At 47.4% G+C, this 14,276-nt stretch overlaps 1 protein-coding gene across 3 annotated transcripts in view; it reads right to left on the reverse strand.

Moving 5' to 3' along the window:
- Window positions 1–13,158, reverse strand: part of LOC146186782 (disintegrin and metalloproteinase domain-containing protein 10-like) — a 208,318-nt gene extending 195,160 nt beyond the window's left edge. For all 3 annotated transcript variants that reach the window (XM_084605735.1, XM_084605733.1, XM_084605734.1), the window contains exon 1: window positions 13,080–13,158. In XM_084605735.1, coding sequence (XP_084461861.1) covers window positions 13,080–13,158 — 79 coding nt within the window. The remainder of the gene's footprint in view (window positions 1–13,079) is intronic.
- Window positions 13,159–14,276: the final 1,118 nt, after the last annotated feature.

Below are 14,276 nucleotides of genomic sequence, written 5' to 3' on the forward strand. Positions count from 1 at the left end.
ACTATCTCCTGTAAACGCGCAATAAATAGCGTTGAAGAGATCACGTCTTTCGGCCTGACGATTTTTGTTACTTTCTTCACAGAGAACTATTGCAGCCCCTACAGACAATTAAGTCGAGATTTCTTGGACATCAATTTCAGTTTTTAAGCAAATTAGAAATGTAATAAGGTACTCTCATGGAAATATTGAAGATAATGGTTGAATGTTATGCGTGCAAAATCTTTCGCTCGAAGTATGTCCCTCATGGGCATCAAGAGCGCCATTGCAAATCAATCGGGAACGGTTTTTACGATAGAAAAATTTTAATAAAAGAAAACTGCCAGTTTTTCGTGGAAATGTCGGCGATCATATTGACCGTCGTAGTGAAATGTCACGCTATGCGAAAAAAGTTGCGTTCATAATCAACTTGTCCAGAATTTCCTGGTATGCTTTCAGTATTTTTACATACGAATTTTCAACGCCATTCTCTTACAATAAAGAGGTTTCTACTGAATGAGATGCTTTCACATGATCTATACCAAGCCTATAAAAAGAGAATGGTTGAAAAGTGATTTTGTGGTAAGCAACCATAGTCGTCCGCCAGCGAGAAGGATATCGCCAGTAGACGTCAATCGAAATGTAGGACATTATGCTGTAGGACATTTGTGGGACATTTATACTTGTGGAACAATTACGCTCTGACTTATTGTATAATACAGCGACACATGGAACTACATCTTCAGTCTTAACTGTCGTAAACAAACCGCGGGACAACACGTTCGGGAACACAGAGGACGGTCAGACAGCAACGTGCTGTGTACCTACGCGTCGTGGACACTGCGGAAGAAAAGGAAACGGCGCTGATGTGTGCCCGTAAGCAAAATTCATTTCAGATTGCCTATTCTGTACGAGCATTATTTGCCTCGTCACATCTAAAATGCATCTTGATGAGCTCTCACGAAGTGGCGGCCGCGTTTCGAGAAAAGTGGAAGTTAAAATTCACCGTCTACCTGTGCGATATCATAACCCATTTAAAATCCCCAGGTAGTCAAAATTAATTTTCAGCTCTCCACTACGGCGCGCCCTTTATTGCCAGCATTCTGCTGTGTGACCTGAATCCCCACGAATCGCCACAAGTCACGCATTCTTTCTTTGCTGTTTTGCTGCTTTTTGCACGTATTTCCTCGGACCTTCTCTACTGCAGCTTGTACTCGTTCTCCTCCTCTAAGCGGTTGGCACCTGCTCATGTCATACGAGAAATGCAATACAATGGCTGTAATACATAACACCGGGAAAGAGGGAGTGTTGGGGGCGTTTGCTTGGTCGCATGCGTAATGGGGTGGGGAAGCTGCGGTGGAGGTCGCTATATGTCGCGCAGTGCTTATGGAAAATTAGGGAACCCTTGTATGAGCTCTCGTTCTTAAAACTGAACGAATTTCGCTGTATTCAAAGTCATTTCGCTCGACGGACTCCGTTTTCGAGTGTCCATGGCTGGAACGAAAGTGACGCTGTCCGGCCGACACTGGACGACCTCGCAGTGCCTTCGATCGCCCGAGGAAATGTGACGCGTGCGTCGTCCCGGCTCCTCGACAACGCCACCACGGCGTAGCCTCCTGATAGCGACTCGAAATGACTGCCGTAATTAATTATCCATCAGAGCGCCGCTAAATGGCAGCCGCATTTCACGCTGCCCAGTGGGTGTGCTGGTGAGAGAGAGAGAGCTTCATCAGTAGAGAGCTCGCGGTGATGCCGCCGAACGGTCATTAACACGAAGCTCGCCGTCTATGAAAGCTCGCCGTGGGGCAAGGCAACACTGTCTCGGGTGACGCTTGTGCGTGGCTGATGTCTTTCCCTTAAAGCACCTGCTGTCACCTGCTCGACAACCCGCCGTCAGGTGTGGCTTAACAACGTGACGCTACAGATTCCCGAGTTTCAGTAGCGTATGCATCTAATGGCTGCAGCATTTCCCAATGCGTGTATTATAGTATGCTAAACAAGTGGAAATATTACGTGCGGGTAACATTTAGCTCTGTAACATTAGAGACATTTTTTTTTGACCGAGACAGGAATGACACCATGTGTTGCAAGGCGTTCCCTGTGTGATGCGTTAATACAGCACGTTCCGGCAACTTTGAAATGTCGCCGAAAAACAAGCACTTGAAACTATATCTAGTCCCATACGTTAAGTTTTTAAACTGAAAGGTCGACTAGAATTGGCGTTTTTTTTTTGTTTTTGTTTTTTTTTTTTTTAAAGCAGTCATAACAAGCGCTACGTCATTTGTATGTGCGGAAAACCTCAACTCCAGTTTTTCTTACTTCCGTAAAAATTTACAAAATAAAGCGGAACTCTAACTGCGAAGGTTGGAGAATTCTGCATCAAGCATACTCAATTCACCTATCTTGAACGCCATTTTAGTTTATGCAGCAGCTACCGAATATCCCAAGATGTTTTTATGAACATAGCGATTCGAATAGCCTAAGCGGCCAATGAGTGATAAACTCGTGCTCTTAAAGTTAGAACTTAGGGTTTAGAATTATAACAGATCGGTAAGGCTTTTAAAACTTCAACTACCTGGTTCTTTCACAGCAGGTGGTTCTTTCACACCAGGTAAATAGATGGGGCGTGTTTTCGACACCAAATAAAAGAAATATCCAAGCGTTGCGAAAGACAACCTGCGTATGCAATGATTGTTATGGCGCAACCCAATGCTATACGTAAAATTGAGTTCATAGAGAACTTGCGGTTGAAAAATTAGCTCGTCAAAAATTTATGGATAGTCCGCAATATGGGCGTTAGAAAGAAACAAGCACCCTATGTCAAGCTGCACTCTGGTCACCCTTTCTCTAGTGACTTTTAGCTGCCACTGATAAGTGTTCGGGAAGGAACAACCTCGGGAAGGAACAGCAGTTTACGTTAGGTAGCGAAGCACTGGAAGTAGTACGCGAATATGTCTACTTAGGACAGGTAGTAACCGCAGATCCGGACCATGAAAAGGAAATAACAAGAAGAATAAGATTGGGATCGAGCGCATTTGGCAAGCACTCGCAGATTATGACTAGCAGCTTACCGGTATCGCTCAAGAGGAAAGTATACAACAGTTGCATCTTGTCTGTACTCACCTATGGGGCTGAAACCTGGAGGCTAACCAAGAGAGTTCTACTTAAGTTGAGGACAACCCAGAGGGCTATGGAACGAAAAATGGTAGGGGTAACATTAAGAGATAGGAAGCGTGCAGAGTGGGTCAGAGAAATAACTCAAGTTACCGACATTCTAGTGGAAATTAAGAAAAAGAAATGGGCATGGGCAGGACATGTAGTGCGAAGAGAGGATAACCGATGGTCGCTTAGGGTAGCAGACTGGATTCCAAGGGAAGGAAAGCGTAGCATGGGGTGACAGAAAGTTAGGTGGGCGGATGAGGTTAAGAAGTTCGCAGGGGTCAATTGGATGCAGCTATCACAGAACCGGGTTAGTTGGAGAAATATGGGAGAGGCCTTCGCCCTGCAGTGGGCATAGTCAGGATGATGATGATGATGATGATGATGATGATGATGATGATGATGATGATGATGATGATACATGTTTATTGCAAAACACATCTCAAGCCCATATGGCATAAAAGTTCCCGTAAAGATACTCATAGTAGCGCCCACGTCATGTAAAAGTGAAGACTCGCTCACTAATAGTCTATAGCAAAAAAAGTTTTCGGCAGCACTGTGAAAGGCGGGCGCTGTACACAATCCAGTGTAACCGTATTTTTGAGCGAACAGCCTGCTCCACTCTGGTGTTTACTATGAAAGGAAAGTGGACGAGATACCAATGTTAGCAGTCCATGCATCCTGCAGCGCTGATAAATATGTCCTTGCGTTTATTATAATAAGAAACCCGCAGTGACAGTTGTTATTCCTATTGTCAGAATGCCGTCTGGAATAACACGAAATAAAGCTGTAAAGAACCCCTGCTTCACTAATTTTGAAAGATGGCAAAAGCCGATCAGGCCTGCCTTTCTGAACAAATGAACTACGTCAACAAATGAATGACACATTGTCTTGTATCAAAATAAGTGCACTTTTGGCAAACAAACAAACAAAATAAGAGCCCCAAGTAGTGTCTGCACATTTCACGATATCTGCATTAATTTCCTTTTCGCAGAACAACAAACAATGAACAACCGGTCATTCTGAACGCTACGACGTCACGCGAAACTTGCACTAAAAACCTATCACCAAGGAAATGGTTTTAGAAAAAAATAAATAAGCGCCGCAACTCTGCTCTTTTACAAGCATGGCGACCGTTCACAAAGCCAAGCTTGTCAAAGAACATTGCAAAAGCAATAAAACATGCACAGTTCCCCACCTCCCCTAATAACTTTCTTTCGCAAGCGTGGCCCAAATGTTCTCGGGAGTGAAGACATGCTTCGGGGGTTGCTCGTGCGGTATAATGGAATTACCGGCGTTCGTGCGCGTTACGGGGCCTTATCCTCTGTATTTTCCCGGAGCCGGCGCACAGTGCGTATACTACAGCGGGGGCAAAGTAGAAACTTTTGTTCCACCCTCGACGTACGGGTCACGTCACAAGCAATCGCCGCTGAACGGGCCGAGCACCGAAAACAGAAGAACGATAACGTGAAACCGTAGCAGCCTCGTTATCTGTACCGCCGCCGCTTCCTGCATTGAAGTGCGAACGTCAGCGTTTATTATTACAAGAACGTCCAAGATTTATCGACGCTGCCTAAACACGGGCTCCAAAACTTTGAACTAGCTGCTCTTCCGTTCTTACGTTGTCACTTTGCCCCTCGGTAGCTTATTTATTTATCGCAGTATCTTCAGGGCGCCGAAAAGACGATACGCATGGAAATAGTATATAAAAAAAAAAATGTAATTCACAATGAAACAGAAAACAAAAAACATATAATACAGAAAGGAGCACACACTAAGATCAGACGGAGTAATAAAGCAGATTAGACAAATCAATAGTTTTCAATTACACTTTTCAAGAAGCACACGTGAGTGGCATCGGCAAACGTGGTGTACAAGTGGTTCCAATTGCTGGCCGTATTTGATTCCACAGCGCTACGTGAAACAAAGGTTTTCACTTTTCATCTCTCTCACAGCGCACTGGTGTGCGAAGGAGGTTACATTTAAAAAAAAAAAAAAGAAAAAAAAACGGGCGAACCGTTTTACTAATGCCACCACGAGAATTAGCACGGATGATAACACGAGGGACCACGTGGGGAGATATGAGTGAGATGTAAGGACTACCTCACTTTGCGCTGCACCCCAAGATGAAGATGCGATTGACATACTTGTGCCTCCTCATCCGCATCCCAATCACTGCACAAAAGCGAACACTCAGAAGCCATACTCCATCACATGGTCACAGATGGCGCTTTCCCGGTACCACCTCCTCTTAATTCTTGTGGCAACGATAATGTCAAAAGCATAGCGTCCAACGCGTTCGTTTATAGTCGCAGCCGTTTGGCCCGTTATCATCGCCAACGTCTCATTTTGTTTTTGTTTTTTTCTGCAGATAGGACCTCGTCCTCTCATCGGCGAGAGTAAGGACTTTCAATGAAGAGTGCTACTACAAACCTTAAAATCAATCTCTTTAGGCTGTTTGCTATTCACAAAGGATGCGTATTTCAGTAGCCCCCTTATTGACCGCCAGGTGACCTGAATGGCTTCTATTCTCCAAAATGTTTTGGCCACTGCACCGGTATACCGTAAAGGTAGCTTTTAGTGTTGTCAGATGGCAGCTGGGACGTTCTTAGTAAATGCCGGTGCACGGAAAAGCAGACAACAAAAAACAAAAATATTGGCACGCTGGAATTTTTGCTGTAAATAAAGCAGCTAGTCGATTTCAACCGGACCACAAAGCTGGTTAAGAAGACGCCCTCAGTGAACGTAGACAGCACCATAACCAAAAGCCAAAACATTTCACTTTTGACAGCCGATCTTCATAACTTGCGGCCTATTGGTTCCCACTCGGTATTTGCAACTTGCATATCTGTTTTTAGAATAACTTGACGAACCAGCCTCGACCGAGTGCCCTTACCAACGCCGCGGCCACGTTTGTTTGAAAAGGTTCCGTAACCGTGCTTGAAGAAGAACAGGTGCTATTCCAGGCTTATGACCCGTTGGAACGCTGCGTCTAAAGAGGAGAAGGTCATGTTTGTGGAACCTTCAAGTATTTCTCTTCGTTCTTGGCGCAGCATAACGAGTTCGGCGTACATTATGCGGCGCTCAAAAACCGTAGAAAATAGCTGCCGAAAACCTTGAAGCACGGTATACGGGGTGTGTGTATAATAGGGCACCTTTCTTGTGTTCCTCTGAGAAAAGCACTCACGTGCATAGAGCGAAAACAAACCGACCCACGGCGTGTGCGTTCAAGATTCAGCACGAGGATTTTAGGATTCTGGAAGACTGACAAAAAGTTTTCTGAGGTAGCAGTGAACGTTGCGCCCCAGCCGCTAAAAGACAAAACGAAGAAGCTCTAGAAATAAAAGTGATACATGTCATCGATGCTCGCGTACATTGCGCCGAATTCGCTCTATCGCGATGATCGCACCGCCGGTGAACCGTGATATAGAAATCGACCACTATTTGTCTTCCGCTGGCCTATAGGACTTTTTCGCCTCTGCTCTGTGGCGTGTGCGAGGTGGAACCGCGAGTTCGGTCATCGACCTGTCCTGGATACGCCCATAGCTCGATTTGGACGACACAGCCAGCGGGTACATCGCTCTTTCTCAGTTGCACTTCCACGCCCTTTTGTGTGGGCCGCGTCCACGTTGTGTGCGCGCACGATGGAGACAGATGGGACTGAACAGCGCACGTCGAAACCAGCTGGCCTCGTAAATGTCGCAATCTGTATACACGCAAAACAAGAACACCCATAAAATTGAATGTAGCACGCCTAACTGCCTTAGCATCGACGGCAACGGTAAGGAGCAAACACCAAGTGTCATATGTGGGAGATGTGGGAGATGTTGATGCGTGTTGAACGGTACCACGCTGTTTGTACTGCGTGCAATCGGCAACCGTTACATGAATACAGATTAACTTTCTCGTGTTTTAGCAAAGAAGACGCAGGTATTGCGCGAAAGCGCCTCAAACATCGATGCGCGTATTGCGCAACGTGTAGAACGGAGGTCAAAAGACTCCTGCAGAGCATCAATCATCCGTATGCCTCCATTCAGTACCAACTGTTTGTTCTGCTCTCGAGGCTTCATCAGTAGCACCCGGAGGAAAATGAGACACCTCTGCTCAAAAGAAAAGAAAATGAAGAAAGCCGAGGAATGTCGCAAGAAGATGCTGCAGTATATACACGATCTATAGGTTTCGCAAGCCTACGAGAAGCCGTTGTCACCTCTACACGTGAATAACGGAGATGGGAGAATGGTACCACTTTTTGTATGAATTATACTCCTACGTGACGAGATATTGATGTTGCGAGCTTCCATTGGGATCTGTTATTACAACGAAGAGCATGTGATACAATGCAGGAGGCGGCGTCCCGAAGCAGGCAATATGGAGTAACATTCTCGTGCACTCGGCGAAAATACACGGAGCTTATAACACAGCAAAACGTCGCAAAGTATAAAAAATCTGTGACGAATATATTTCATCGACCTAAGTTGCGGAATAGGGTGAAGCCAATCTGTAACGCTCACGTTAAGGCGGGGGAAGAGTTGAGTTGATGGGGCTGGAACAGGTCGGTCACCGCCACTTGCGGCGGGGGCTAGCCTGCCACCGAATTTTTATCTGTTGTAGGCCATCATTGCACCCGCCACCGCTTTGGTGATGGACGACGGCTGTTGTTGCGGCGCGCGTCTTTCTCTCCCCCTTCCTTTTCTTTCTTCTCTGTTTTCTCTTCTGTCTGCACGAGGCAGCGGAGGTGGCTCAGCTACAGAGCCGGTAGCAGGCTTGTGCATTTTCTTTTCCTTCTTCCTGCAGCCACAACAACAACAACAACCAGAGGTGAAGGAAAATGACGAACACGAGAATAGACCGGCGGGCGCTGGCTGATACTTGTTTTCACTGCAGAAAGAAAGCCCGCAAAAATACATAAATGCGCTCGCATTATAAGTTCTCCCCCCGCCGCGGTGGCTCAGTAGTTAGAACGCTCGACTACTGTGCCTTCGGATGCGGGATCGCATTCAGGCCGCTGCGGCCGCTTTTCGACGGAGGCAGAAAAGCAAGAAGTTCGTGTGCTGTACGTTGTTAGTGCACGGTAAAGAACCCCAGGTAGTCGAAATTTCCAGAGCCCTCCACTAAGGCATCTCTCATAGCCTAAGTTGCTTTGGGACGTTAAACCCCCTAAATCAAACCCTACCATCTACGTTCTCCGTCGAACAAGAGCGCTAAAGCAAAATTGCCGCGCGATTCATGAGAAAAACAATATAAAGAGAGCAAAATGTATAGCCAAGCATTAATCAGAACAAGGAAACCGCAACGAAGCACTTTCAATAAGTATGTAGCGAGTAAAGTTCGTTGTAAATCTGAAAGGTCGCAGTGAAGGAACTTCAAAGATTGATAACAACAGTAAAATGTGATATCAAGACTGTAGCATAAGCAATGTCAAAAGGAGGTCCAAGTGGATACAAAAAAAAAAAAAAAAAAGAGGGTAGCCGTCTGTCCTCTCGGCCATTTCTTCAGCGTTCTTCGTTTCTATTCGTCGTGTGCTTCCTTTTACATGCTTCCTTTTATGGACCAAAAAGCTTAAATCAAAATTTTCATCGGTATCAATAGCTGGCCAAGGGATAGAACGAAGGAGTGAATTTTTCTGATTCAAATTATAGACAAGTAGACAAGTATATGATGAAGAAATGCTTAAAAAGAAATCTTAATTTGTATTCATGATACGCTGCTACTTCCGTGACCAATTTCGTTCCGGTAAGAAGATGACAAAATTATTTATTCAGTTATTTATTGATACCTCAAACGTCCCAATGCAGGACTTTACATGAGGGATGGGCCAGTGGTATCACGGGTATGATGGCAAAGTTTCTTCGATAGCAGCCGTGAAGCGTACAGGATCACAGCTGAGGGCCAGATGGTTGGGAAGGCCATTTTTGTTGTTAGCGGTGCGCACGAAGAATGATTAATGAAACGTAAGTGCACGTGGCGGAATGACGCCATTGGGGTGGCCTGAGCCAGGTGTTCGATGCCCTGGTTGGAAGATCTGAATGTCATGAGGTTTTGTATGAAAGAAATTGTGATAGAAGCAGAGGAATGAAATTCAGCGATGAGAAGCGAAAAAAGGAAGTCGTAACTGTGATTTTATGGCGGAGATGCTGAAGAGGCATTAGTATAGTTCGAGAGAATGAAGCGGGAGGCATGGTTTTGCACAGGTTCACGAGCTTTTAAGGTTACAGTAGTGTGGACGAAAGATATCTCTGGCATACTCAAGTTGAGGCCGCACAAAGGTTTCGTAACCTAACAGTTCAAAAGAAGGTACCATATATTCAGGATACTGCAAATACCCAACGTTTCGATTAGAAGAATTATTTACATGGCTTACGGGACTATATACCATGTTAAATCATGCGTCAGGTGAACGCCAAGGCACTTAAAAAAATTGGTTGGGACAATAGTACTATTGTTAATTCTGTAAGTAAGAAGAGTGCCGTTTCAGCAGTGTTCGAAAGAAATCAATGCAGGTTTAGTTGTACTCGGGGACATAAACCACGTAGCGCATCATTGCTCTATGCGAATTAGATCATTTTGAAGGGCATGAAACAGCGGAAGAGTTAGATAACGATAAAGTGCACAGCGGTCAGCGAAAAGGCGGATGGTACAAGTTAGATTTTTGATTGACGTAGCCTCATTAGGCAGCGAAGAGGCACGCAACAATGCGGAGCTTTGGACCAGCTCGGCCATTTGGGGTTCCCTAATTATTTCCGACGAGCAGTTTTGCATTTTGCATTGATGAAACCTCGATCTCAGCGATCAACCTCCTAATATCCCCCTTAGCAACTGAGTCGTTGGAGCAAGTCCCGGCCGAACTTCGACACAAAGCTGACGAAGCAACACCGTTGCTCTAGCGTGTGAGCTGCTACCGCACGCATCCACATTCACAAACCTAAAAAGGGCTGATGCCTCTTTCATGACCGGACAGGCGAGACTGTCTTAAACGGGCACTTCCATTTATCTTCCATTTCGGCGTTCGGAGGACGAAACGCCACGCATGCATCCGACGCATCAAGCTGATTTCGAGAGCCACGCCGTGTGCAACCGAGGGAGCGAAGAAAACAGAAAAAGTAAACTGAGCAAAAAGGGCGTCGCTTCTCTCCGGGTCAGACTCCAGGCGTCCTCTTCGTCCAGCCGACATCGTCCGCTTCTCAGCCGGCCGAACAGCGCGTCACACAGTACGCGACGGAACGCAAACGCTGGACGTCGGATGCTGGTAGCGGAGAAATTGGAGGGGGGGGGGGGGGGGGGGGGGGGGGGGGGGATCATTTATGCAGCGCGGTCGTCCCTAATAACGTATCCGCGCTCTCTTCCGGGTGCCCGTCGCGCCGTCCGAGGAATAATCATGGCAGACGCGCGAGCGGCACGGAGACACAAAAACGCACTCGGCCGGCCCCGTTTCGCACGTGTCCAGAAGGCGAGGGTCACTAACGAGCGCCCTAACGAGCGACTCGAACGGGCCAGAACAAAGAAAAACGTCAGCGCAAGTAGCTTATGCGATTTGTCGATCGATGTGCTGCCATACTTGCAAGCTCCTTGTTCTGCGTGCTGCCGCGTTCACGCTGGCCCTTGTTCGATGGCGATGCAAGTCAAAGCAGCGTCGCGCGCGCCTTTGTCCCATCGTCGGTTCTAAGCTGACTCTCCTGCTCACAGGCCCTAGTCTGAACTTGCGTTAGCGCGTCGGATCTGCTTGTCCTGGTAGAACAGAGAACCTGCGAGCGCTAAGCCGGTCATGGAATCCGACGGGACATGCTTCTTTGTGTTGCGTGTGAACGAATTGTATGTTATCATCCCACCCCAATTCCGTCTATCTTGAAGCTGAAGATTAAAATATCCTGCGGTTCTGTCTCAGCAAATAAAAAAGTATTGCGAGTTGAATCACTTTTATCCTGGGAAGAATACGAAGTTCCCATCCCGTTGTGCTGAGTCTAACAACCGAGAGATTAACTTATTTTGGGCTCCAAGTCATGAGGGGAAAGGAAATGGCACACACAGCTGGCGCGCGGAATGCTTAGCCTGGAAAAAGAGGTTGCATGGGCAGACCTCGGTGAACCATGTCCAAGAGACCTGTATGAATAAGACTGTACTATCATAACACACTCTATCCACAGCACTTACAAGGGCCACCAAACAGGCTCAGCTTGACGAAACAGCAAAGTTCCCCTCATTTCTCCAACTATACTGAAACACTCTTCAAAGCTGAATAAATGTTACGCATTTATTTGTCCCACTGCACCCGATACTCTTTCTTTCCTTAACAGGCCCGCTGAGAGAGAGAGAAAGAAATAGTTGAATGCAAAGGCAAGTAAGTTAACTAGGCCCCCTGAGAGAAATGCAGGCTAGTTCACCAGCTGCTACCTGTGCCTCCACGTACTCCTGGTCCTTCATTTCAAGTCGTGCATTTTTACTCGATGCTCACAGTGTTGCTTTTCGAACAAAAGTCTCCCGCTCTCTCGATCCGCATTAGTAATCTTCAACTTTTCTTACGTCTTACACCGACCGCACGCAGTGTAACCAACGACTACGCAAAAGAGACGTGCCAAGGCCCTGCTGATTTGTGTACTTGCTAAGTGTCTCAACGGTGGCTCCACTTAGTTGATAGACACAAACAGCTTTCTCGCAAGTTTCAGTCAGTGAACACCTATAGGGAAAAACATTGCCTGGCCTTCCGCGCACTGACTTGACTTTCGCAACAGGCTATAGAGAAGCGAACAGATGTGTGTCAAAAATGTGTGTATTTTCACAAATTCACCCCACGCCGTTTGCTACCCAGCACTGTCTGGCTGTGCGAAAAATAAAGTTCGCCACTGCGTCTTATCCTCGCACCATGACGTATAATCTTTCCCCTAAACTCCCTAAACGTCCCGGAATGGGCGAGTGTTATTATGTATATAATTTTAACGTTGGGCCATTCCAAGTACTTTAAGTGCCCAGTATGTTTCGCACCGAGAATGACTCAGAGGAAAGTCCCATCAGCCTTTCGACGAGGGCGACACCCACATTACGCATAATAAATTTCCATAAATGCTGAAAGTCTCTGGAGCCAGCGTTTCTGCCTGCTTTATTCAGCCCTTTCCAAGCATCGTGTTACGTGGCTGCGTCAAGGAATTTGAAACCCTCATTAACACGGCCTGGTGCTCATTGTGCTTATAAGCACACTTCTTTGTCTTCTCATCGTCTCTCCGATAAAAGCGGCTGAAAGCGCTACATGCGGTGCATCGCTAATTGGCCACAACGGCACAAGGAACCGAAAACAGGCAAAATATCGGTCAGGAGCTGTTTCTTCAACAGCCAGCCCAAATCAGTCTTGCTGCAACATATTCGGTGCCTACAACATATTCGGTGCCTACAGTAGCGCGAACTGTTTGAACCGGTTTCCCAACCGTCGCGGACGACACTAAGCTGCGACTACCACCGAGAACCACCTTGGAACACAGGGGAGCTCACACTGGAGAGCTCCCACCTAAGAGCAATGTTGTGTACGACGAGAGACGCGTGTGGACTCCTCGACAGTTAGCGCCACCTCAGCATCGGCATGAGGTAGCCAGTTTAGTCTAGATGAATTTGTTTGGCTTTCAAAGATAACCATCTTTCCCTAACGGCTTCCCTCACCATGGCGATTAGTTCAAAATGCTGCAAAAAGCAGATGCCTTCATCTATTTGTTGGGTAAAATTGGCTTTTAACTATTGCAACTAATCAGCGCAGTTGTAGTGCCCGCACAGAGTTGTCCCCTCATTTTCTCTAAGACCGCCTAGATGCCGGCATTAAGCATCGCATCTCGGGAATGAACCTTTCCTCCGCTATCAGCCGCAGAGCGCACTCCGGCCACAGCACGGGCTGCAGATGCCGTGTCGTTGCAGGTCAGCAGAGCGAGGAGTAGACACAAGCAGCCTGTCGAAGACGGACGACTCACCAGAGCAGACTGGGCACGAGCCGAGGAGGCAGACGAGTACTGCGCCGCTGAGCAGGAGCCTCCCCGGAAAGCGGCGCATGGTCCGCCGCTCAGCGCATCGCCGCCGCCACAAGTCCGCACGCGCGCCGGCAGCCGACGGACCCAAGGTCCGGGGCGCGAATCCTGCCGGGAACGGCGGCGCAACGTTGGCACATCCTCGCGGATCCCTCACCGGCGCCGGCGAGGTTCCATCCCCTCGCGGCACCAGACCGCTCACTGCCTGCGGCGACTGCACTCTGCTGAGGTCGCCGTGTGGGGCGGTGTTCGGACCGCCCAATGGCAACAAGAGGGGAACGGCAGACGTTCCACCGCCACTGGACGTTTCGTTACTGCGTTCACGGTCGTGGCTGGATGACGGGACCTCGGTGCCTCGTTTCACGGCGAAGTTGACACTCCCAAGGTAGGCAAGAAAATCCGGAACGCAGAATAGCGCTCCTGCAACCAGGAACGGAAATAAAACGGCCGTGCACTGAGCTAGAGGCTTTCCTAAGACACAGATAAAATCGCAAAATTTCAGAATTCGGGTTTTTAACGTTTATAAACCGTTGGCAAGAAAAAAAGAAAAACATTAATGTGACTACTCTTCGAAAGAGAGGTAACCAACAGCGTTCACATCAATTCGACAAATATGCCGTCAGGTGTCATCAGCGCAAACAAATAGCGTTAGTTAACTTCCCCTAGATATTGAAAATTGGTGAGATCGCCAGATCCGTTCAGCCACACTCAATTTTTTAACCGTGTAATAAACAGCGCTAGGATTGGCTATTGCGAACTCAGCGGTGCCCACACCTATGGTAAGGTAAAGCACGGTGTCCTATACACTATTCCCACATAAAAAAGCGTGCCTGTCTAATTAGCGATTCCGAACTGCTATGTGAGCTGTAAACTCTACAATCTATTACAGGGCAACCTATATCACTGCCTGTTGCACTGCCGCGTAACATTAAATGACACTAACCGGGTGAAAGTGCAGGTACCTCGCCGTGTGCTGGAAAAACCTAGACAGCAATCAACGCCCTGCGACCACTGATAAAGCACGAATATCCGTACAGGAACAAAGCACACACGAAACCCGCCACACGAATCTTCATCGGCGTTGCAGCCTGAGGCTACGAAGCAGGTCGTCCGTGGCTGCCACCACGAACGTCCAAAATGGGG

Source organism: Amblyomma maculatum, chromosome 6, assembly GCF_055883805.1.
Source record: "Amblyomma maculatum isolate TAMU_Amacu chromosome 6, ASM5588380v1, whole genome shotgun sequence".
In the NCBI taxonomy this organism is placed as follows: domain Eukaryota; kingdom Metazoa; phylum Arthropoda; class Arachnida; order Ixodida; family Ixodidae; genus Amblyomma; species Amblyomma maculatum.